The sequence below is a fragment of the Gekko japonicus genome, unplaced genomic scaffold, assembly GCF_001447785.1.
Source record: "Gekko japonicus isolate JY-2015 unplaced genomic scaffold, Gekko_japonicus_V1.1 scaffold3309, whole genome shotgun sequence".
Lineage (NCBI taxonomy): Eukaryota > Metazoa > Chordata > Lepidosauria > Squamata > Gekkonidae > Gekko > Gekko japonicus.
In genome coordinates, this window is record NW_015175463.1 from 43,449 (window position 1) to 68,039 (window position 24,591).

General features: G+C 50.4%; 1 protein-coding gene across 1 annotated transcript in view; it reads right to left on the bottom strand.

Annotated features, from left to right (window-relative positions):
* Positions 1–984: 984 nt before the first annotated feature.
* The window catches only part of LOC107122786 (kazrin-like), a 59,621-nt gene continuing 36,014 nt past the window's right edge, over positions 985–24,591 (bottom strand). Inside the window, exons 2-7 of the mRNA XM_015425924.1 lie at positions 10,668–10,804; positions 7,360–7,530; positions 6,941–7,130; positions 5,887–6,017; positions 3,661–3,711; positions 985–1,530 (exon numbers count right to left, since the gene is read on the bottom strand). Of these exons, the coding sequence (XP_015281410.1) occupies positions 1,363–1,530; positions 3,661–3,711; positions 5,887–6,017; positions 6,941–7,130; positions 7,360–7,530; positions 10,668–10,804 (848 nt within the window). The 3' untranslated portion in view covers positions 985–1,362. The remainder of the gene's footprint in view (positions 1,531–3,660; positions 3,712–5,886; positions 6,018–6,940; positions 7,131–7,359; positions 7,531–10,667; positions 10,805–24,591) is intronic.

Below are 24,591 nucleotides of genomic sequence, written 5' to 3' on the forward strand. Positions count from 1 at the left end.
TAACTCTCTTTAGGACTGCACTGGAAGTTACTTAATTTTAGAAAAGGGCCTCCCCGCAGAGGGTAGTTTTCAAGTTCGGGGGTGGGGTAGGAAGGGGCGCATTTGGGGCGCATTTCTAGGCAACAGCCACAGACCGGCTAGAGGGACCTGTCACCTCACAGTGAGATTTCTCTCAAGATACGCAAACCAGGGATGGCCAACTTCTACCGTCTCGAGGAGTCCCCCTCCCCCACACCACAAACTGCAGAGAGAGGCATTGAGGCCGTGAATGCATTTAGCCATGCAACCGTGCCCCCGATGGATAGCATTTGTTTAGTGATTTCAGTGTTCAAAGCAACTCACATACATTATCACAGTAATCGTCACAACGGCACTATCAGGTAGGCCACTAGTAAGATCCCCACCATACTGGGGACTAAGGGGCTTGCCCTAAGGGCACGTCTTGTGTGTGTGGCGGAGGTGAGATCTGAACCGGCAGCCTCCTGTATCACAGCCTGTTCTCTTTGCCTCTACACTACATCAGCCAGGTTCTACAGCACAGCCAGCATCCTCTGGCTGCACCGTTAAAGAGCACATGCAAACCGGTATGGCCGGGCCTTTGTGTAGAAAAACTAAAGGGAACATTAAAAGTGTGGATTTTCTTTTACAACATCAACACACTTCCCTTTTTTCTCCCCCCAATGAAATTATAGTAATTTTTGTTTCCCACGCCTTGATTCATATGCAAATAGGCTGAAAATGAATGCTTTATCCACGGACGTCTGGTTGCCCAACCCTGGTCCAAGCTCATCCTCCTAAAATGCTGCCTGTCCTGGTAAAGTGGGTGTGCCCTGTGAACAGGATGTGGCGTTTCCCTCTCCCGGCGGCCATCTTTGCCAACGGACAAGTTTCAGGCGGTGCCTCAGGAGCGGGGGCCGGAGGGACAGCGTTTTGGGACAAGAGACGTTTTTACAAGCACACAGTGCACAAAATTTTGGGGTGTTGTTTTTTTTTGTCGTCATCAGTTATTTACAAATACACAGCAGTCCTTCAAGTTTTCAAGTTTCGTAAAAAGGAGGAAAATACACACGAAAAAGGGGGTTGGGGGAGAGAAGAGAAAAAAAAACCGGGGAAACCTCTCTCCCCTCCAGAACAGAACCAGGGAAGGCTACACCAACACGACTGGCATCGCTCCATAGACGACAGTTAATGGGATTCACACACAGGATCGTCGGGGGTTTATGTACAGCGGTTACAGAAGAGGCAACGCAGAAGAGGCGACGGCTCGCAATCCGCTGGGTTCGGCTAGCGGCGTTTGCTTGCGCACACAGACACTCCCACACACGCACACGCACCAGAAGCGGGAGAGGGCAGGGCAGGCGGTCACCAGTCCGCATCCTCCTCTATGTAGTAATCGGGGGCAGTACCATCAAAAAGGCCGGGGTCGAGGGATTTCCGTTGCTTCCCTCTGGCAAACACCCGAGAGATGGATCCAAATCCCATTTTCTCTTTCTTCTTTTTCCGTTTTTGGTCTTCGAGGTCCTCTAGAGACTGAGGAGGAAAAGGTTTTCAGCCTTGTAAGAAGCAAGTGAGAAAGAAATGGGGCTCGTATTCTGAGGTAACGTTGGGGAGGGGGTGAGCAGGGGAGAAGAACAGGGAAGATTGAAATTCTGAACCTTCCCGACAATATCAAGATATGATTATGCTAACGCTGCTCGGTGCAGATATTACTCTGTTATTGGACTGAGGTTTTTAATATGGTCCCCCCCCCCACTTCGGGTATTTCTAGACTAGAATGGTGGGATATAAAGTTTCCTCAATAAATACATAGACAGGCAACCTTACGGTACGCGATCAACACATTCCCAGCTTTATATTGCTAGGTATATTTGTAGGCTTGCCTTGTCAGTAATTCTCTACAGGCTTTTTATGGAAATCAAAACATACTGTTTCCACTGAATAACATACTTGCAAAGTCCTTCCGATATCATCTATTAGCACTGGGTAAGATATGCTGGCAAAAGACTAAACGCCGGCTCATCTAAAACTTCAGTCTATTGTGACTGTTCATTTGAATGCCTTCTTACTTATACATATTTTGTGTACTTAAAAGGACAACTGTTCTCTGTAGGCTTCTGCAATCGATCTTATCTGCTCCTCAACCTTTTTTGGTTTATTGCTGAATATACTCAGCAAATCCTCCCACTTCAGAGCCGGCGCTACCCTGAAGCATAATAATAGGAACGGCAATGAAAGAAAAGCTGTGTTCTGTTGACGTGGACCTCAAATCTGAAAAATGGGGGGGGGGGCCTCTCACATATACCCATTACTTTCAGACAGTGTGTCTGTTGTAGACCTGCCATAACACACCTGGCGGATACCTCAACCTATTCCTCCCCCCCTGCACCTCCATAGAGCGCCCGGCATGCTGCTTTGGTAAAGGGGGGCTTACCTAACCACTAGTGGGCCCAGAAACCAGGGAATGAAGGGGGAACCGCTCCTCTTCACCACCAGGATGGCAAGCAAGGGACTGTGTGTTCAGTGTGGTTAGAAGCCACGTGGGACAGGAGTTGTCCCCAAGGTGGGTCATTGGGAAGGTGGAGGGGGAAAGTTGGTGGGATCCAGTCCCAGCAGGAAGGCCGGCACCAGGAATGGGATTGCTGGCCATGGGCCCGTAGCTACAGGGGGGCATTTTTGAGGCTATGCCCCCTTAACTAAAAGCCATGCCCCCCCAAACCATGCCAGAAAGCATGTTAAAATATTAATTAACTTTAAGTGCCCCCTAAGAAATTTAAATGCCCCCGATGAAAAGAATCCCAGCTACGGACCTGGTTTGGCAGCTAACATGCCCCTAGGGCTGGGCCCTCCACCATGGCACTGCAGTAGCGACCCTGACCTGCCCCTTCCCCCTGGGTGGTACCAATGACAGCATCGCTCCCTCCTGAAGGTCTGATTTTGCCCACCCTTCATTCGGCATGCACGCCACTCGCCTCTCCTCCTCCTGGGCCAGATAGCCAGAGGGCAGGGGCAGAGGCATCTGCTGCACGCAGCGATGGCTGTCAGCAGCAGCAGCCGCTAAGTAGAGACAGGCCAGGCAGCAGAGCTCCTCCCAGTGGTGGTGGCGACTTTTTGGCTTGCCCAGGTGAGTGGGAAGCGTCAGTGACTAGGTGCAAGAGAGAGTGGTTGCTTGTCTGCCCTCTCGCTCTGCATCATGGCTGCGCCCGGCCGGGGCCTGCTGGGCAGCCTCTTGCCGAGGGCCCGCAAAAACCTAGAACCAGCCCTGTACCGTTGCCAAGGTCCAGGTGGTAGCTGAAGATCTCCCAGAATTGCAGCTGACCCTCAAGCAACAGTTCCCCTGGAGGGAATGGCAACTTTGGAGGGTGGACTGTAAGGGATCATAACCCCAATGAGCTCCTGACCCTCCCCAAATTCTGCCTTCCCAGGCTCCGCCCCCAAATCTCCAGGAATTTCCTAAGCCAGAGCTGGCAGCCCTGCTGAGTCCCGCCAGCTGCAACGATGGTCCGTCCCCAACTTGGAGTTATCTTCCCGCACACTCTCTCAGGCTTTGCAAGCCAAAAGCATCAATCCATTTGGTCTCGTCTTAAGCCCTGCAGATCGCCCTAGAGAAGCCTCCCCTTCTTGTTGCTTGCACCGGGACCTGGAGGAAGAGCCGATTCCTACCTGGACAATTGGGTTGTGCAAGTTTTTCTGTACCGGTCCAGGACTATCTCCCTGCCAGGAGAAAGAGAGGGGTCAGATTTGGAAACGAGCACAAGCGGGGATTCACGTTTGCAGAGCGGGCATGCTTTTTGCAAAGGAAACCAAACAAGGCAAACAAAGAAACGAGTGACACCCCCCCCTTTCTGGCTTCTTCCTCAAATAATCGCCTTTTCCTGTCAAAAGGTCCGGAAATGAAACAAAAAGCCAGCGGGGGGGGGGCTTGTTCCCCCCACCCCAGTGTGGACGTATCTTTTACCACAGGGGCTTTCCCTAAGGATCGGGGCTTGCTGATTCTCTCTTGCTGGCCTCTGCAAGCCAGAACGGGGACATGAGCATATCACATTCAGATAACTTCGTGTCAGAGAGATCTATCAATGTCGGTTAGTTGGTTAGTTAATGTCGGTGAGTCCTGAGAACTGCCTGTTTAAAGGCAGAGAACCTTCATACCAGCTGCAGAGCCAGGGATGACCAGGCGACCCTGTTAGAAGGCACCGGTGTATAAAGGGCTATTAGCTAAACAACCTGCATGTACAAAGGAAGTATACTTAGAATGGAAGTAGACATAAAAGCAATATATGGAGAGGCAGATAACCCTCGATCCACATGCCATTTGGCCCTAATAAAGGTATAAGTTTCCCTTGCTCGAAAGCTAGTCGAATCTGACTCTACGGGGTGGTGCTCATCTCCGTTTTCTAACCGAAGACATTTCTGTGGTCATGTGGCCGGCATGACTAAACATTGCGGCTCACAGAACGCTGTTACCTTCCCACCGAAGCAGTACCTATTTATCTACTTGCAATCTCTTGCTTTTGAACTAGGTTGGCAGGACCTGGGGCCAGAGACGGGGGCTCACTCCATCACGCGACACTTAGGTCTCGAACTGCCGAACAACAGACCTTCCGGTCTGCAACTCAGCGTCTTAACCTCTGAGCCACCGCGGCTCCTGTCAGTTTGGCCCTAAGATTTATAAAAATGATGCTCTTACTCCTCCCCTACTTTTTTTTTTAAGTCCTGGCTGGCTGATTCGGGTCTAATTTTTCTTAGAAGACATGGACAATTATGTTGAACACAGTATTAATTTATTTGCGATGACGGATTCCAGGGAAGTTGAAGGGGAGGGACCGGGAAACAGGGGGAAAGCACAGTTTACATGCGTAAGGTCTTCAATCCAATCCCTGGCAACTCAAGTTAAAAACAGCCAGTGTGGCACAGTGGTGGTCAAGAGTGCCAGACTGTAACTGGCCAGAAGCTAGGTTCGAATCCTCACTCTGCCTTGCACCTCGCTGGGTGTCCTAGGGCCAGTCACTCTTCTTTCAACCTTACCTACCTCACAAGGTTGTTGTGAGGATAAAATGGGTTGGTGTGAGGGAGAGAAGGGGGCCACATACGCTGCCTTGAGTTCCTTGGAGAAAGGGCACGGTAAAAATTGAATCAATGAGTAATAATACATCTAAATGATAATAAATCTAAAGCGCTGACCTGGATGGCCCAGGCTAGCCCGATCTCATCAGATCTCAGAAGCTAAGCAGGGTCGGCCCTAGTCAGCATTTGGATGGGAGACCACCGGGGCTCTTTTTGTAGCGGGAACTCCTTTGCATATTAGGCCACACACCCCTAATGTAGCCAATCCTCCGAGAGCTTACAGAGCTGTTCTTACAGGGGCTACTGTAAGCTCTTGGAGGATTGGCTACATTAGGGGGTGTGTCACTTAATATGCAAAGGAGTTCTTGCTACAAAAAGAGCCCTGTCTAACCGCCAAGGAAGCCCAGGGCTGCTACGCAGAGGCAGGCAAGGGCAAGCCACCTCCAAACGCCTCTTGCCTTGAAAACCCCACCAGGGGGGGTCACCATAAGTCAGCTTTGACTTGAGGGCACTTCCCACTGGTAAATTTAGAATGACTTTTGCGATGCAGGACTGCTTCCGGTCACCGCTGCGTGCTAGAAACCCCCTCGATCCAGCCCTGCCCGTGGCAAACCTCCAATTCTATCTGACACTGGGGGGGCAAAAGGGAGGAGAGAGTTGGAAGAGGCCGTTTTGCTTATTAGGAAAGCAGCGAGAACAAGCAGCGGCAGAAGCAGCGGCAGAAGCAGCCGGCGGTCGGAGGGGACGGTTCGGCCAAGCCAAGGCAGAGAAGCACGCGACCAGAACAGTGTTAGGAACAGCAAATGACCTGCAGAGGCGCCTTACATTGCAGAGCGAATGCGTTCGGTGCCGCGGGGAGTTGATGTCGCTCGGCGTGGAGGACCGGTCGCCTTCTGCCGCCGACGCGTCGGAGATGATGGAAGGCTGCCGGGAATGGCACGGGCTCACTCGGACGGCTGGAAGGCAAGGGGGCAGAGAGGGGCAGAGGGGTCAGCGGGAGAGGTGTCTTCAGCACAAGTGGGGATCGCACTTTCTGCTCCAGGGTGTTCCTCGCGGCTCGAAGGATAACCCCAACAGCCGACAAGCACAAGATACACGATGGCAAGGTGCCCAGAACCGAGCCTGCAAAAGTACTTTTAGCACGCTGCCAGTCTGGAGATGCACGGGAACAACCCGGTAGCTTCTGCTGGGGACGGAGAAAATGCAGTGGATTGCACGGATGCCCTGTTAATATGGTTGCCAACCTCCAGGTGGGATCTAGAGATATCCTAGAATTACAACTGATCTCCATCCTACAGAGATCAATTCCCCTAGAGAAAATGAGTGTTTGGGAGGGGGGACTCTATAATGTTATACCCTGCTGAGGTTCCCCCCTCCCCAGGCTCAACCCCCCTCCCCCAAATATCCAGGAATTTCCCAACTTAGAGTTGGCAACCCTACCCAAAAAGACCCATCCAGTTCTTTAACTTGAAGCTTTTTGCTAGAGTAGTGGCTTAGGGTTGGCTCCCTGGGATCTCCTGGTTCTCAGGACCCAGATGTTCCTGTGTTGCGTGGTGCTCCTGTCCCAGGCTGCCATTTCCTCCTCAAACCAGCAGGAGGCCCTGCGGTGCTCTTAATAGGGAACCCACAGGTCCTTACATCCTGACAGATAAGAATATCTTAATTTGACTTAATGCTGCACTTGGAATGTTTCACTTTCTAAGGGGTGCACACGTGTGTGTGTGTTTGCCCAATAGTTTTGATAAGGGCCTGATCCTTCTGTTTTATCAACCCAGCCGTACGGGCACACAACAACATCCCTGGGGAGGTGCCAGATACCCGGCGAAAACCAAGCCAATGCGCAGATACGGGAAGCCGGAGACCCCCCCCCGCAGCTCACCTTGCCGATCTACCGTATGCTGGGGGTGCGAGTGGTAGAGCGTCTGCTGGCTCTGTCGGATGGCGGCCGTGAGTGGAAGGTCGGCCTGCATCACCCATTCCTGATTTCCGTTTAGCACCGTCTCGCCGGGCATGGCTAAGGGATGCCGCTTCGGGTCGCTCTTCGTCAGCGTCGCCAAGGACTGCTTGGCCTTGGGGGGAACAAAAGGGAAAGGGATGGAGAGGGTCAGCCGCGGCTCTTCTGCTAGGCAGCAGCCTTTGCATGGGGTACGTCTGAGCCGGCTGCTGTTTTGAGTCCGATGGGACCATCTCTACTGATCTGTGCCCTGTTTCAGCTCAATTTGGGCTAAAATGGGTGCCTCCCAGGAAGACAGACAAGTCCCTTAAAGCAGTGTGCATGTGTGTGCGCGGGTGTCTCACCATGGCTAGCTCGGCCTCCAGTTCCTTCATTCGGTTGTCTTTCAAGTCCAGCTGTGACCGGAGGGCACTGGCGTGGTCCGTGGCCTCTTTGGCTTGCCGGCGCAACTCCCACTTCTCCCGTTCCAGCAGGTCCTTTTCTTTCGCCAGTGCTTTGACCGCGTCTTCGCTCTCCTGCAGAGTCACCAGAGGCCCAGTTGGGCAGAAGATCAGCAACACAAGGCGCACGGCAGGTGGGCAGGAGCCTCCCCCCTCCCCTAACACTTCCCACAATATCGACATCAATGACTTTTATTGTTACGTTTCGTTTTTTCCCTCCTCAAAAGCATCTAGAGATGGAGCAGATGAAAATGTCTGCCTGCGGGCGTTTGTTCTAAATCTAAGGAGCTATACGATTTCCTTTTTAATCGATATCAAAGGCCAGGTCCACGTGATGCTATCATAATAATCCGCCTCCGGGGTTTTTACCCATGTGGATAAGACGCTCAGGGAGGCGAGTTGTTATGACAGCGGGACAAGACTGCACTCTCTGGCGAGGCGTGGGTCCAGTGAAAAATACCCATCATTATTGGGGTGTGGGGGGCTGAGCACAGAGCCTTTTCTGACCCTAAACAAGAGAAATGATTCTGCCATGAGCACATCGTGTTCTTAGAATAAAGTATTTTTCAAAAATCCCTATCTAGCTATATCTATCAGCAAATATATCCGCAGATTGGGACTATGCTGACGTGAAACAGATTTTTCTGCAAACATGGGGGACACCCCAGGTTCGCAGAAAAATCTGAAATGTTAAAAAAAATACACGAGGGGGCTAATTCCCCCCACTATAAAAAATCTTTGGCACATGCACAGACAATGCACTTACTGTGATTCTGTGGTGGCCACTGCAGTGGGCTGGGGGTGGTGGCAGCGAAGCCCAGGAGTTGTGGTGGGCCTGGCAGCAGCTGCAGCAGAACCCAGGAGCCCTGTGGTGGCTGCAAGCGGAGCCTGGGAGCCCAAATGGCAGCCGCTGCAGAGAGCAGGAGCCATTTGGGAACTGCTTTGGGCCTGGCTGCAGTGGTGGTCGATGCTGGGAGCCGCTCTGGGATTGGAGCGGCTCACACACACCACTGCTGCTGCAGTTTGGCTCCAAGGTAAGTGATGGGGCTTGGAGTCATACTGGACTCAGTGATGGGAGGAAGACGGGATTCCCTGGCTGCAGTCACACACACTAAATAATCCACTTTCAATCCACTTTCAGTGCACTTTCCAACTGGATTTTCACTGTGTGAACTGGCAAAATCCAGTGGGAAAGAGCATTGAAAGTGCATTGAAAGAGGACTACAGTGTGTGTGACCGCAGCACCCATCTGTGACTTTCATGGGTCCTCCACCTGTTATGCTAGGACTGTGATCCACACTGGCATCAAGGGTCAGCACGGGAGGGCAACAGCCAGGGCACAGTCCTGTCCCCAACTGGATGCTGGGTCATTCTGTCCCCAACTGGATGCTGGATCATTCCCCCATTTCCACATGTGAGAAACGCCCAGAAGTTACACAGTGCAGGAAAATATGTCTCTCTTGACCCCGCTCTTCTTCTGAGCAGCTCAGAGCGGCATGCATGGTTCTCCCTGCCTTCACTGCATCCTCAGAACAACCCTGTGAGGTAGGATAGCCAGGGAGCAATTGGCTGAAGGCCCAATTCTGGGGGAATTCGAACCTGGGTTCGCCCTGTCCCGGTCCAACACTCCAATCACTACATGGCACTGCCTCTCAAATTGCATTCTCTTCCCTCTTTCCAGGTGTTTTCCCCAGTTGGTCAAGAGACTGTCGCTAAACTCTTGTTGTTCCTTTTACATCTGTGGATGGTCGTTTCAGAAGGGGTAACCGTATTGGTCTGCAGCTGAAGAGCTAGATTTGAGTCCAGTAGCACCTTAGAGAAATGTTGTCAGTCTCTAATGCAGGCCGTATCTATGGTGGAACATTTGGGGGATCTGTCCCCCCAAATGTAAGGCACGCCCCACAACAGCGGCTGCCCCTCTCCCTCCTGTTACATTAAAAGGGCTCTCCAGCTGATCGGCAGGAGCATGTGACCCGCCAATCAGCTGGAGGGCCCTTTAAATCTTGAAGTGCCCCTCTCTCTCCCCACCTCCATGATATTAAAGGGCCCTCCAGCTGATCGGTGAGCCCTTTAAATCTTGCAGGAGGTGAGGGAGAGGGGCGGCTGCTGGCCACATGCCTTCCTTGATCTCCAAGCAGCGATTTCACCGCTTGGAGATCAGGGTGAGCAGCCCCTGCTAGAAAAACCAAACAACAAGGGGAAAAGACTAGTGTCACAGGAGTCCCACATATACAAATTCCAGTAGCAGAAAACACCATCACAGATTGCCAAAACAATATATTAAACAATTATAAAGTTAGTGGTGTCACAACAACAACATTAATGTATACTGTAACTATAATAAGGTATAAGATACAATATTTCCTCCTTTAAGGATAAGACATAAAGTCCATGTAGTCAGTGTAACTTGATAGAAGTCCACATAGTCATAACATTTTCCAAACAGCCTTTGCAAAGACGCCCATTCTAGATACTTGGAAGATGCGTTTCCTTCGACTTCTTCAGTTTGCCGGCTGTGTAAGTGGAACCTGATTTCAGCAATTTCAACTAACCACAAGGTTCATAGTGTAAGAAGCGAATCATAGGTTCTCCACCAACTTTATAATTGTTTAATATATTGGTTTGGCAATCTTTGATGGTGTTTCCTGCTAGAAAAACAGCATTTAAAGGGTTCCCCTTAAGTGCTGTTTTTCTAGCGGGGGCTGTTACACAGTGCAGGAAAATATGTCTCTCTTGACCCCGCTCTTCTTCTGAGCAGCTCAGAGTGGCATGCATGGTTCTCCCTGCCTTCACTGCATCCTCAGAACAACCCTGGGAGGAAGGATAGCCAGAGAGCAATTCCCCTTAAATGCTGTTTTTCTAGCTGGGGCTGCCCACACCTGATCTCCAAGCAGCGATTTCAGGGAAGGCATGCGGCCGCCCTTCTCCCTCCCTCCTTCTCCCTCCCCCGCTGCCCCACAAAATTTCCCCATGCCCAGCCCAACTCAACCCAACATTCTCTCCCCCTCCTTAAGACAGAGCTGCAGTCGGGGAGAAAGTAGCTGTAATTTGGGGGGGGGGGGGGGGGGAAGGAAACAAAAAAAACTGTGACTGAAATTGGGGAGGAGAGAAGGGAGGTGTGATGGAGGGGCCTGTGGATACTCGTGTGTCCGAGGGCTCATGAACATCACTAGCCGGTCCCACCTGCCTCCCGGCCACCTCTCTTCCCTTACTTTTCTGTGTTGCTCGTAGTTCCGGATGAAGTCACGTAGCTGCTCCTCCCGGCTTTCCAGCGTAGCGTAGAGCTGCTGCATCTGGCTCACCAGGTCAGTCTTCTCCGCCTTCAAACGCTTTCGGTCGGCTTTCATGGCTGCAAAGGTAAAGGAAAAACAAAAAACGTGCGGCTCAGAACTCTTCGGCTGGCGGGAGAAGAAAGGAAACCCCCCAAATCCACAGGCTCCTATCCTGGTCGCCTTCTGGCAAGCGTTGCACCTTTTTGATCACCATCGCTTCCCTTTTGAGGAAGCTCAAACTGACATTTCTTGACTGGCAGGCAAAACTTTTGGATGTTATGAAATCCCAGTGTTCCAGATGAAAGAGGAAAGTTGCCGAGCTGGAATCACGGAGTCCTGAGATGCTGGACTGTAATCAAGGGGAAACAGAGTTTTCGCGGAGCTGGCAAAAGGGGCAGGAAGGAATACCTTCCCTAGGAAGAAAAGCGAAATTGTCCATTTAAGAAGAGATGGGTGGGGCAGGTGGCCATGACAAAGAGGTATAAAGTTCTTCCTGGTGTGGAGATAGAGAATTCCCCCCCCCCTAAAATACTCAAACTTGTGAGCACCCAATAAAACTGATGGGTTGTAGGTTGCAGAAAGGACAAGAGGAAGCACTTCTTCGCGCAACACATCATTAGCTTGTGTAACTCACTGCCACAAGATGTGATGGACGGCCGCTGGTTTACACAGCTTTAAGAGGGATGAGATACAGTTACCGGGGACAGATCTAGCGATGGAAATCTGCTGTGACAACTAAAGCAAACCTCCATATACCTTCAAACACCAGTGGGGGAATGGGAAATAAGAGGCTGGATCGGATGACCGTTGACCTGGCCCTTAACATCTAGAGTAATCTTATGCTGTGTCCACAGAAGGTGTTTAAACTAAGTTGGCACACTTCACTTAGCCATGTAATTTCTTTTGCTGATGCTGGATATAGCCAACGGCCTCTGAGTTCAGAAGGTCTCGAAACAGGATTAGACAAAAGCACAGGAGGACAGATCCATCAACGGCTATCAGCCACAACAGCTAAATGGACCCTCTGCGTTCAGAGGCAGCGCAGCTCTGAACGCCAGTTAACGGCTGGGGCAACAAGAGAGGAAAGTGTCGGCGACCACGCCTGTGTTTTAGGCCATCCGGTTGGCCATCGTGGGAAACAGGATGCTGGACTAGATGGGTCGTTCGTCAGATCCAGCAGGGCTGTTATACTCCTCTATCCATTTTATGCAAGTCCTAAGCAATGCGCTCTCTAAACTGTGGAGTCTTGTGAGCAAAAATTCCACTTTGTGAGCTACTGGCATTAAAGTTGTGGCTACTGCATAAATTGGTTCGCTCTGGAGCCATCCTTCCTGAGCTAAGACGAAAATCTGTGAGCTGGAGGCTAAAAGAATGTGAGCCAGCTCACTCTAACTCAGCTGAGAGGGAACACTGGTCCTAAGAGACGGCAAAAAATTCTATGCTGCCGCGACCTGGAACATGCCTGAAATGGCTTGTGATATGACTACCAACTAGATGATGGGCTCATTTCCCCAACCCCGTGTTTCTTATCTCTCCCCCACCAACAGCTGGAGGTAAAATGTGTGTCGGAAAGGGGCTAAATACCCCCCTTCCATGCCACTTCTCACCTGCAAATGCCTCCATCCTCCCTGCTGGCACTTTTGCATATTGATGGCAATCCCATCTAAGTTGGATCCTGAGAGTCCCCCCCCCACCCCAATTTGCTTTGGATGGTGTTGTCATCCTTGGCAGGAACCCAGTCCCCGCCCCCCATCAGCCACTGCAAATACTTTAAGGATGGCCGTTCTCCCTCTCCAGCCAATTCCTTTTTGTGCCGGGTGGCCCATCAGTATGCAGTTCATGTCCGGGAGGAGCAACAACAACAACAACAACAGCAACAAAAATATTCTCGTCTTAAGCGAAGTCTCTTTTTCTACGCAGTGCGAATTACTCGGCAAACCTAGTGTTCTACGGGCCGTCGCGACGCTCGCAGCCGTTTTGCATTCAAACCACGCAGCCCGCAGACCCGATACCTGGCATTATATTATTTATGAGCTCTAAAGAGGCGAGTCCATTCAAAAGCTGCTTTAAAAGCTATTTGTCCCAAGCGATTAGAAATTTGGACGAATCGGCGATTACCTCTCCGTTGCTTCTTGGGAGAGAGGCGACAGGCAGGCTTGTATGTCCCTGAGACAGTGTGCAGGAGTGAAGGCTTGGCATTCGGCAAATGTCGATGCTGACAATAGTTTCAGAGATTAGCCGTGTCGGCCTGCAGTGGGAGAGCTAGATTCGAGTCCAGTAGCACCTTAGAGAGCAACGAGATGTTTACAATGCAAAGGTGGACAAAACCCAGGCTCGGTTTGCACACGTCAGACGACGAGGTGGTAGGAAAGGACTGTACTGCTTCAGACTGTAGCTGACGGATTCCAGCTTGGGATAGTCCTCCACCCCCAAAACTCCACGCTGCTAGAGAACTGGCACAACAGGGAACAAGGATGCAAAACAATAGCTCAGCAGACCAATGACCCCTTTCAGCCACCGTCAGATTCCCAACAGTGGCCAGTATGATGCCACAAGAAGTCCATGAACTACTGTCAAGCATCCTCGCCTGCCAACTGCTCCTTAGCATTTGGCAGAGAATTCCTGCCTCTGTACGGGGAGGTCTCACTCCACTATCTTGGTTTAATAGCCAACAAGTGGCCTGTATGTGTTAAGTGCAGTCAAGTCGCTTTGATCTTAGGGTGATCCTATGAATGTCCTATCGTCAGAGGTCATTTCAGGGGGGGAATGCGGGGGATCGCAGTTCCCCGGGTGAGGTACAGGGGGCGGGACACATGACGAAGCCCCGCCCCCTGCTTCCGGCCGCCCCGCTTCCGGACCTCATTCAGCCAGGAGGAGGCAGGAGAAGAGGGAGGGTAAGTTGCTTCCTCCCTGCCTCTCCCCACCCCTGCCTGCCTGGAGCCAGGAAGGGCCTTCGCGGGGCTTCCTTGCACTCCCGCTGGCCTTGCAGGTCCACTGTCCGGTGATGTCAGGGGGTGTGGCCTTGTGGCACACTTCCGGTGATGTCAGGGGGTGTGGCATATGCTAATGAGTTATGCTAATGAGTTCCCCTAGCTCTTTTTCTATGAAATGACCCCTGGCTATCGTTAACAGCCTTGCTCGGGTCTTGCGAACTCAGGGCCATGTCTTCCCTGATTGAGTCAATCCATCTCATTGTCCGTGGTGGTGGAAAGTGCCCTCAAGTCACGGCTGATTTATGGTGACCCTGTAGGGTTTTCGAGGCAAGAGGCGGGCAGAGGTGGTTTGCCATTGCCTGCCTCCATGTCATGACCCTGGTATCCCTTGGAGGCCTCCCATCCAGATACCAGCCAGGGCTGCCCCTGCTTAGTTTCTGAGAACTTGGGCTATCCAGGTCAGGGCATCTCCTGTTGGGTCTTCCTCTTTTCCTGCTGCCTTCAGCTTCTCCTGGCATGATTGTTTTTTCCAGCGATTCTTATCTTCTCATAATGTCATCAAAGTACAATAGCCTCAGTTTAGTCCTTTTAGCTTCTAGGGGGAGTTCAGGATTCATTTGATACAGACCGATCTGGCATAAATTTGTCCAACCCCCTTTTAAATCCACTCAAAACAGTGGCTTATCATTGCATTTTGTGGCAGTGAGTTCCACAAGCCAACAACCCATTGTGTGAAGCAACAGTTTATAAAAACATAAGGCAGACAGGTTCCCCCCTCTCCCTCTTTTCTTGTTTTGCCAGTTTTCTGTTTGAAGGGGAGTTGTTTTACCCTCCAGACACAGGAGAGCATTACAAAGTGTGAACCTCCACCTGCCATCAGAAGAGGTGCAGTCCAGGGCTCTTTTTGTAGAAAAAGCCCAGCAGGAACTCATTAGCATAATAGGCCACACCCAACAGCAAAACACATTAGCATATTAGGCCACACCCTGACCACACCACTTATTAGCACATTAGACCACATTAGACCAGAAGTGTGCTCATCCAGCCACACCCACCTTTCCCTTCTTATTCTGTTTACCTTGTTTGTGGTCAAAATCCAGGGCTTTTTTTGTAGCAGGGACTCCTTTGCATGTTAGGCCACACACCCCTAATGTAGCCAATCCTAATGAGTTCCTGCTGTTGGGTGTGGCCTATTATGCTAATGAGTTCCTGCTGGGCGTGGCCAACTCAGGAGCCAGCCGGAACTCCGTTCCTGTGCGTTCCTGCCCAAAAATAGCCCTGGTGCAGTCCATTCAACCAGCATTTTCCCACCTCATTGTCCCACATGTATCAATCAACCCACAGAAGCATCTTGTGAATGGGCCCAAAGGACCCAAACCAAAAGACAGAATTCATAGCCAGGGTCCCCTGGAAGATCACTGGCTCTTTCTCAGCTGGCTGGCCAGTCTATTCACTGCATCTTCAAGCTGGGGAATGAAGCACCCCACAGCCGGTTTAGTGGTCTGTTTGACAGGATGGGGAACGAAGAAGGAGGGCCTAGAGCAGTTAGCCAAAGGGCAGTTGCAAGATGATAGATGCCAGCAGCGTTCGACTCGTTGCCATGCTACAGTCATGTGCAATGCTTCCTCTAAGCTATGGAGTCCTGTGAGGAAAAATTCTACTTTGTAAGCTCCTGGCATTAAAGTTGTGAGCGAACGATTTGGCAGCAGCATAGATTAGTTTGCTCCGGAGCCACCCTTCCTGAGCTAAGACAAAAAAGTGTGAGCCGGAGGCTAAAAAACTGTGAGCTAGCTCACGCTAACTCAGCTTAGAGGGAACACTGGTCATGTGTACATAGTAAAAAAGGGGCACACCACCCCCGTGAATGCCCTCTGAGCTCAATCTGTCCACACCTGTAGAGGTACACCGGTGAACGGTGACAGTCAACCAAGTGAGTCTGTTAGTGTGCGCCGGTGTGTGTCTGACAAGTGGGGTCACGCAGTGTTGACGTCCACAGATGGGACTGTCGGAGTTCATATGCAGAGAGAATATTCAGCTGCATCTCGGTATCTTCCCTGTGCAGCGCTAGAGACTTCGCGGCTGATGCCCGAGAATACCCCGCAGGATAACATTTCTGGGAATCGGGAAATCGGACAACTGGGCTTCCGTATAATCCTTGCTCTTGTTATTGACAGAGATTCTTACCCGAGCAAACTCCACCTGACGTTGTGCTGACATGCAAAGTTTGGGGAAGGCCTACTAGTTTTTCTAAAGATCTCCAAGCCTGAGGAAGTGATCTAATATCCAGACAGATCTCGTTGGATCTCAGAAACTGAGCAGAATTGGCCCTGGTTAGTATTTGGATGGGAGACCACCAAGGAAGTCCGGGGTCGCTACGCAGAGGCAGGAAATGGCAAACCACCTCTGAACATCTCTGGCCTTGAAAACCCCAAAGCGCCGCCATAAGTTGGCTGGGACATGATGGCAAAAACTAAACAAAATCCAGACAGATTTGTGATTCGCCAACCCTACTGGTGCAGTCCTTTGCTCTTCCACACCCCGACAGTGGTGCCGTTCAATGGCTGCACGTTGTCAAGAAACCTCTGGTTTTGCAACAAGAAGCCCAAATTCCCCAAGCCAAATAAAACAGGGTAGATGGGAGCAAAATGTCAATTCGTGTGCATATATTTAATTTCGGTAGTTTATTCTCATCACGTCATCGCTGGTTTCTGTCTGCTCTCTGCTTTTTGAGAGAGAGAGAGAAAGCACACACAGAAAGCTGGACCCGCTGGCAATGTTTGTGTGCACAAACTGTTGCGAAAATACAGTCCTGTATCCATGACGACGTGCAATCTGGCCTTAACTTTCCCAGACGTTGGTTATCTTTCTGACATGTTTTGATTGTATGCGATGGCATGCGCTCACATACACTCTCTTCACCCACTCAGCTGCTTCTAGTTTAGAACCAGCCGCAGAAGCTTCTGTCCAGGGCCGGTCCTTCTCCTTTGGCCGTGCCTTTGCTAAGCGCATGGAATGCTCTCGCTTTCCGTCTTCAGCACTGCCTAATTAGGTCCCTTGTCAGCTACGGGAGAGCAAAACGGCACACGCGGGCACTCACGTGCTCAGCATTTCCAGCAGACGGACGGACGTGGCCTCTGGGTGCCATAACTAATTCAGTAATTGCGCCGGTCCTGCGGTGGGAGAAGGCAAGCCTTCCTGTGACCTTGGCTGAGGAGTCCTCTCACCTTACTCCTACGCACAGAAGGCCGAGGGACTTTTGTGCTGGAAAAGAACCAAAATTACTTCGGGATAGCAGCTGGGCTTATGTGGCCTGACTTGGATCACAATAAAAAGTCAAAAAGGACAATGGCTTGGATGTGGCTGGGAAGAAAGTGTGTGGCTACGTCTGGGTCCACGAACATGAGATGTTGCTCACAGTATGCTTTCCATGGTGCGATGCGTCAATGTTATGGTCTCCTCTAGTGGTCTTCAGAGGTGAGTCTGGTGGTCCAGGGCAGGGAAGCGTGAGACTGCAAAGCCAAACACCAGGTGGTCCAAAGCAGGATAGTTGTTGTTGTTGTTCAGTCACACAGACGAGTCCAACTCTTTGCGACCCCATGGACCAGATCACGCCAGGCCTTCTGGTCTTCCGCCGTCCTCTGAAGTTTGCTCAACTTCGTGTTCGTTGCATCTATGACACTGTCTAACCATCTCATCCTTTGCCGTCCCTGTCTTCTTTGACCTTCAATCTTTCCCAGCATCAGGGTGTTCTCCAGTGAGTGCTCCCTTCTCATCGGGTGGCCAAAGTATTTGAGCTTCAGTTTCATTATCTGGCCTTCCAGGGAACAGTCAGGGTTGATTTCTTTTAGGATTGGCTGATTTGATCTTCTTGCAGTCCAAGGGACTCTCCAGAGTCTTCTCCAGCACCATAGTTCAAAAGAATCTATTCTTCGGCGCTCGGCCTTCCTTATAGTCCAACTCTCGCAGCCATACATGACTACTGGGAATACCATTCCTTTGACCATGTGGACTTTTGTTGGCAGGGTGATGTCTCTACTTTTAATCATGTAGTTTAGGTTCACCATCGCTTTCCTCCCAAGGAGCAGGCGTCTTAATTTCATGGCTGCTGTCACACTCTGCGGTAATCTGGGATCCCAGGAACGTGAAGTCTGTCACTACTTCCACGACTTCCCCTTCGAACATACTGTGGCAGAGTTCAGAGAGTTCCAGCCTCAAAGCTTGCCTTGAGAAGGCCTCGTGAAGTTGGCTTAAAGACATACGAAGGATAAGACTAGTGGTTCATCTACTCCAGCATCCTGTTCTGCACAGCGGCCAACCACATACTCTGGAGGGTGAACAACAGGGCACAGACGCTGAGGCCTTCTCCTGAAGTTGCCTCCTAGAACTGGTTTACTACTTACGATGGTGGAAGTTTTCTTTAGTCACCATGGCTACTAGTCGCTGATAGGCCCAGCCTCCATTAATCCAATCCCCTTTTAAACCTGTCTATGCCTGTGGCCATCACCACATCCTCTGGCAGCGCATTCCATATTTTGATCGCCCATTGTGTAAAGAAGTTTATCCTTTTGTCTGTTTTGAATCTACCGCCCATCAGTAGAGAGAAATAGCTAAGGTTGACCAGACATGATTTATAGGCAAGGTAAGCAAAGTTTAGGAATGGTCTCAAATTCCTCACACCCGCTGTTTTAACCTTGCCTCTCCCTTGCATGAATCAAACCAGTGATTCTTGATTTTGGGATGATCTTCTGTTTCCCCACACGGATTTTTAAAAATGTGACTCATACACGGTTTCCAATGGTGTTTGTGCTTCAGCGAATCAGCGTGAAGCGATGTATCCCTTGGGAAATAATGTACGCAGTAAATATAAATATCAGATCATTTGTACACACCACGCAAATGAACCCAAGAAACCAGCAGCGCAAAGCAGAGAATGGGAACCATGAACCGTTCTTGGTAAAAAATAAACAGAAGAAGAAGAGGAGATTGGATTTATCCCCCGCCCTTCACTTGGAGTTTCAGAGCGGCTTACAAACTCCTTTCCCTTCCCCTCCCCACAACAGACACCCTGTGAGGTGGGTGGGGCTGAGAGAGCTCTGACACACACTGCTCTTTTTCAAGGACAGCTCTTATCAGAGCTATGGCTTGCCCAAGGTCATCCAGCCAGGTGCAAGTGGAGGAGTGGGGAATCAAACCCGGTTCTCCCAGATTAGAGTCCGCGCACTTAACCACTACACCAGACAGAATTGGGGACCCTTGCTCATCCCTAGTTGAGCAACCTTAGTGGAGTTACAAAGTGCTTTAGGAAAGGGAGAGGGAAAAGTGGTGTGTGTGTGTGTGTTTCCAAACCACCTACACTTGCTAAAGTGCTAACAACTCCCAAGAGAAAGGGAGAACATTGCTATGGTTGCCATGGTAACGACGGCTATGGAATCCACATGTTCGCAGAATCCCTTCCATTTCATCTTAGCCTCTTGAGGGAAGCAAAGCTATACGGGGATATCATAAAAACGCAGGATGCAAGCGGCTCGAAATGGGATGTAAGCAGCCAGTAGCTACCCTGCTTGCTCTCTAAGAAAAAAAAATAAAGAGAATGCATCAGTATTTAATCTTTCAAGTGAAGCCAACACTGGCAAAGAGGCTTGGATTGATGGGGGGGGGAGAGAATCGTCTTTTGATCGCTGGGCCCACAGCACACGGATAGCACTAAGGTGTTCTCGACGCTCGCGGCAACAGGCGGAGACTCAAGAGTTCAATGGCGCACGTATGCTATTCAAGGCAAACCAAATTATGTGTATGGGGATGGAGGGAAGAAAAACGGGATATGGAGCGAGACGTCGGTGCTCCCTAGTTGCGAAGGAAACATCAAGGTGGAGCACAGAGGTTTTCAGGAACGGAAATGTTAAGAATTCCCAGGCTGTGTGGGGCCAAAGGGTCAAATACTGGTGAACGACCACCTATTCTTTGACCACTGTCAAATATTCCCGGAAGCCATTGATGTTCCAGTGTAGGTTGCAGTTTAGAAGAAGAAGATGATATTGGATTTATACCCCGCCCTTCACTTGGAGTCTCAGAGCGGCTTGCAAACTCCTTTCCCTTCCCCTCCCCACAACAGACACCCTGTGAGATGGGTGGGGCTGACAGAACTCTGACACAAACTGCTCTTTTTCAAGGACAGCTGTGCCAGAGCTTGTGACTGACCCAAGGTCACATCAGCAGGTGCAAGTGGAGGAGTGGTGAATCAAACCCGGTTCTCCCAGATTAGAGTCCGCACACTTAACCACTACACCAAACTGGTTTACCTTTTTTAAAAAAATCATTTGCAAGAAGGAGGTCCTTTTTGCCTCCTAGCACACAGCAACCTTCCCGGCACAATAATGCTTCTCATTCTGGCAACTTGTTGTAACTGCGGGCACCTCCCAAGAAGAAGCTGGCCTGCCGAAACCGAACGTTCGTTTTGAAGCCTCACTGTTCCTTGGCTTCACTTCCTTTTTAAACTTCACCGCAGACTGACCCGGTTGTTCCAGGACAAATGCTGATAAAAGTGTTCAGGTGAATCACTTGCTAGAAATGGGAATCGTTTATTTCCATTTAACTGAAATTTAATTTAACTTCCCCACACATTAGAATGAATTTGCTTTTGTAATTAGCACGGATATCAAATCTACGGATGATTAAAGTACGGTTTGTGGGTTGGGTTGTTTCTTGCCAGTTCAAAAAAAAATTTGCTTCCGTCGCAAGTGGATTGGGACTGTTGCCTGAATTAAGAGGTGTATATCATGCGTGTCACGTGTAAATGAAGACTTGAAGCTGCCCTATGCTGAGTCAAGCCCTTGGTCCATCAAGGTCAGTGTTGTCTACTCGGACTGGCAGCATCTCTTCAGGGTCTCAGGTTTCACATCACCTTGTATCTGATTCGTTTAACTGGAGATGCTGGGGATTGAACCTGGGACCTTCTGCATGCCAAGCAGGGGCTCTGCCTCTGCACCACAGCCCCTCCTTTGGCAGTAGCCTCATTTGGCCAATGACAGCTCCAATGCAAAGCCAGTTACAAATGCACATGGGGAGAAAAACAGTCCTGAAACCAATGCTCACAGCTTGCCAACATTTCCAAAGTCGCCATTCAGATTTCAAACGTAAACATCAACTTCAACATTCTGAGTGTGATTCTTTTTTTTCTCCTTCAAGGAAGGGTGGAACGCAGAATACTATCAAATAAGAGATCACGACAAGATGTGAGGGGCTGCAAAAGTGTTGTCGAAATGTTAACCTGGACCTGGATGGCCCAGGCTACCCCGATCTCATCAGATCGTGGAAGCTAAGCAGGGTCAGCCCTGGCGAGTGTTTGGCTGGAAGACCGCCAAGAAATACCAGGGTCATGGCGCAGAGGCAGGCAATGGCAAACCACCTCTAAATGCCTTTTGCCTTGCAAGCCCTGTGGAGTCACCCTAAGTTTGCTGTGACTTGATAGAATTTTCCATCACCAGTGTGATGCCCTGACCGGGATGGCCCAGGCTAGCCTGCTCTGGTCAGATCTTGGAAGCTAAGCAGGGTTGACCCTGGTTAGTACATGGATGGGAGACCACCAAAGGAACGCCAGGGTCGCTACACAGAGGCAGGCTCCGCCTCTGCTCATCTCTGCCTTAAAAACCCTCCGGGGTCACTATAAGCTGGCTGTAACTTGATGGCACTTTCTACCACCACAGAAATGCTAAATATTAGAAACTAGGAGCTGTCCGCCACCCGTCCCTCCCTCCCCTCAGACTCCTCGTCCTGCTGCTGCTGTGGCTGGGCTGAGCGGAGGCAGCGATTTCGGCAGCAGAGAGAAGCCCACACCGAGGTAGGCCGTGGTGCTCTCGGCTTGTCTCCCTCATCCCCCTCCCTCTGGCTGGGGCCCGGCTCTCCGCTGCCGCCGTTCGATCGCCCACCCACAGGAGGGAGGTGTGAGGAGGCCGCGGCTGGAGTCTGTCAAGGAAGAAGGCGGTGGCGGTGGTGCAGCCCAGGCCGGCTCGGACTGGGACCAGAGGGAGCCAGCAGGCTGCGCCAAGGCCAGCCGGGCCCGTTCTCCTGCCTCCCCACCACCATTGGGCGAAAATGCAGTAAATAACGTGCAGGTCTCGCTGCCTCCCCCGGCGGCAGGATTGGTCTTGGCCCCCTAAGCCTCCGCCAGCCGGAGCGTCCATCCCGTCTGGCGTCTCCCTGTAGACTGAGGGTGAGATGCTGGCTAGGGCTTCTGTGGGTGGGACTCCTCAGCGCAGCCAGTGCCTTCTGAGTGGCCGTTCAGGCAGACAACTGATTTTGGCACGCACAGAACTTTGCCACTTGAAAATGCCATTATTAATATATTAGTAATACTTGGGGGATATTTCGACCTATAGAACTTTTGGGGAATTTCAACGTTTACAAAAATTACAAGCAACACTTCCAATTCGGCTGGTCATGCCTGGATAAAGCGCAGATTAAAGGGGGAGTGAGGGATTTGCAGAGCAGTGTTTGGAAACGAACTGATCCGATGTGTGTGGGGGATGCATTTTCCTTGCTGGAATGCCCCAGGGAGGAGTGCGCAATCCCGCTCCCAGCAGCAGCTCAGAATCCTTCCTCCCCGACAGAGGCAGGAAGTTTTCAGTTGACGGTATCTGCTGTTTTTAAGCAACAGCCAACCTCATCTTAAGCGGCTGTCATTTTGACTTAAGCTAATAGGATAGGGAGAGCGGAGAGAAACGCAGTGGGAGAACAAAAAAAAAAGATCCGTCTGCCTGGATTTAGTTTCTACACACACATAACTCTTGTGGGTACCGCTGCCAAACTTCCATCGCTTTCATTAGCAGATTAACTGACAATACTTTTGAAGCTTATGTGAGGGAGGTCAACTGCAAATCACCAGGGACAGCTGTGAGTTAGCACACCTATATACCTTTTGAGGCTGTTCTGGTTCCGGTGTAGCAGTTCAAGAGTGCAAGGCTGGGACTGGGGAGACCCAGATTCAAATCCTTTACTCTGCCACAAAGCTCACTGAGATGGGTTTGGGCCACGGAGACTTGCCAGTCATAGAGTTAGAAGGGGCCATACAGGCCATCTAATCCACCCCCCTGCTCAATGCAGGACCAGCCTAGAGCCTCCCTGACAAGTGTTTGTCCCGACGCTGCTTGAAGACCGCCAGTGAGGGGGAGCTCACCACCTCCCTAGGCAGCCCATTCCACTGTTGCACAACTCTGACTGTCAAAAAGTTTTTCCTAAGATCCAGCCGGAACCTTCCCACCCTTAATTTATTGTGAGACCTACCCTCTGCTGCCAATAGGAACGGCTCCCTGCCCTCCTCTAAGTGACAGCCCTTCAGAGACCTCTAGAGAGCAATCCTGTCCCCTCTCAACCTCCTCTTCTCCAGACTGAACATTCCCAGGTCCCTAAGCCTTTCCTCGTAGGGCTTGGTCTCCAGGCCCCCGATCATCCTCATCGCTCTCCTCTGCACCCGCTCCATTCTGTCCACATCCTTTTTGAAGCGAGGCCTCCAGAGCTGCACACAATTCTCCAGATGTGGCCTGACCAATGCAGTGTGCAGTGGGACTATGATATCTTGGGATTTGGATGTTATGCCTCTGTTGTCACTCAGCCTAACCTTCCTTACAAGGTTGTTGTGGTGATATATGTGGCAGGGTGAGGAGCGGAGCCATCTATTGCCGCCCTGAAGTGAGTAACTAAAAAGAGATACCCAAGAATTAAAAACAGATGTGCACACACATTAAAGTTCACACTTTCTAATATGAACAGGAATTTTTTGTTCACTGGACCGTTGCTTCAAAACCATTTTGGCAATGGGCGCCTTTGTTTAAAATTCGTGTAAGAGTTGGTTGAAAGGGTGAACAGTCACAGTCCTGCTCTACCTTGTACCTCCACCCAACTGTTATGTCTGTAGTTGTTACCCTGATAATTTTGTGTCTGCATTTTCCATAATAAAATAAGACCGTGAAGATCTTGCTGCTCTTGTCGAAGAAACACCGCGAGACTAACGGATTTCCCTGAAGAAGCCTGCTGGCGAAACTCACGGGGAATTTTAACGGAGTAATATTTTTTAAATCTCTAAACGTTCCTTTAACATTCCTCTGGACTTGATGGGCCTCTGGTCTGATCCAGCAGGGCCCTTCTCATGTTCTTATGCTCCTTATTTAATTTTGTGTGTGTGTTTGTTTCTTCTTGTGTCAACAGTTGTGGTGCTCTGCTCTTTGCATTTTTGAGGGGGATTGGTAGCGTGCCTATGCACACTGGACGGGCGTTTACACAGAATTTAGATCCACACCTATCTGCATCTTGTATATATAATCACACACACACACAATTTCTAGTAGCCCAAATAACACTGCAAAATGTATACATGTTAAGGGAGACACTCAGTGTGAGGTAAGCAAAATACTGTGGAGAAAAGAACAACTGATCAGATTTGCAGAAAAGGAGACGCAAAACTGAATCAGGGATGTTTGGGTCAAAACAGCAGGGATGTGTAGTGTATTCAAAGCTGCCTTGAATGCATAACATGTGTGAAACATCTAATTGGAATGTGATGTTAAGCTTCATCCTGGGCTAGGATCCAAAGTCATCCAATAGTATCGCTAGCCCAGGAAGCAACAAGCCAATCACTTCAAGCAAGCTCCCTGAGCGGGAACGATTGTGATTGGACCTTATCTCGGCAACCTCATAGGTTGATATGTGTACAGTGGGTGTGGCTATATTAGCCGGGAGTGTTTAAAAGCAGGACAGCTGCAGTGTAAAAGCTGTTCTGGCTATCTGATGTTGATCCGTGTTGGAGTTGTGTTCGAGTTGAAGAATAAAGTTGTAGTTGTTACCCTGATAATTTTGTGTCTGCATTTTCCATAATAAAATAAGACCGTGAAGATCTTGCTGCTCTTGTCGAAGAAACACCGCGAGACTAACGGATTTTC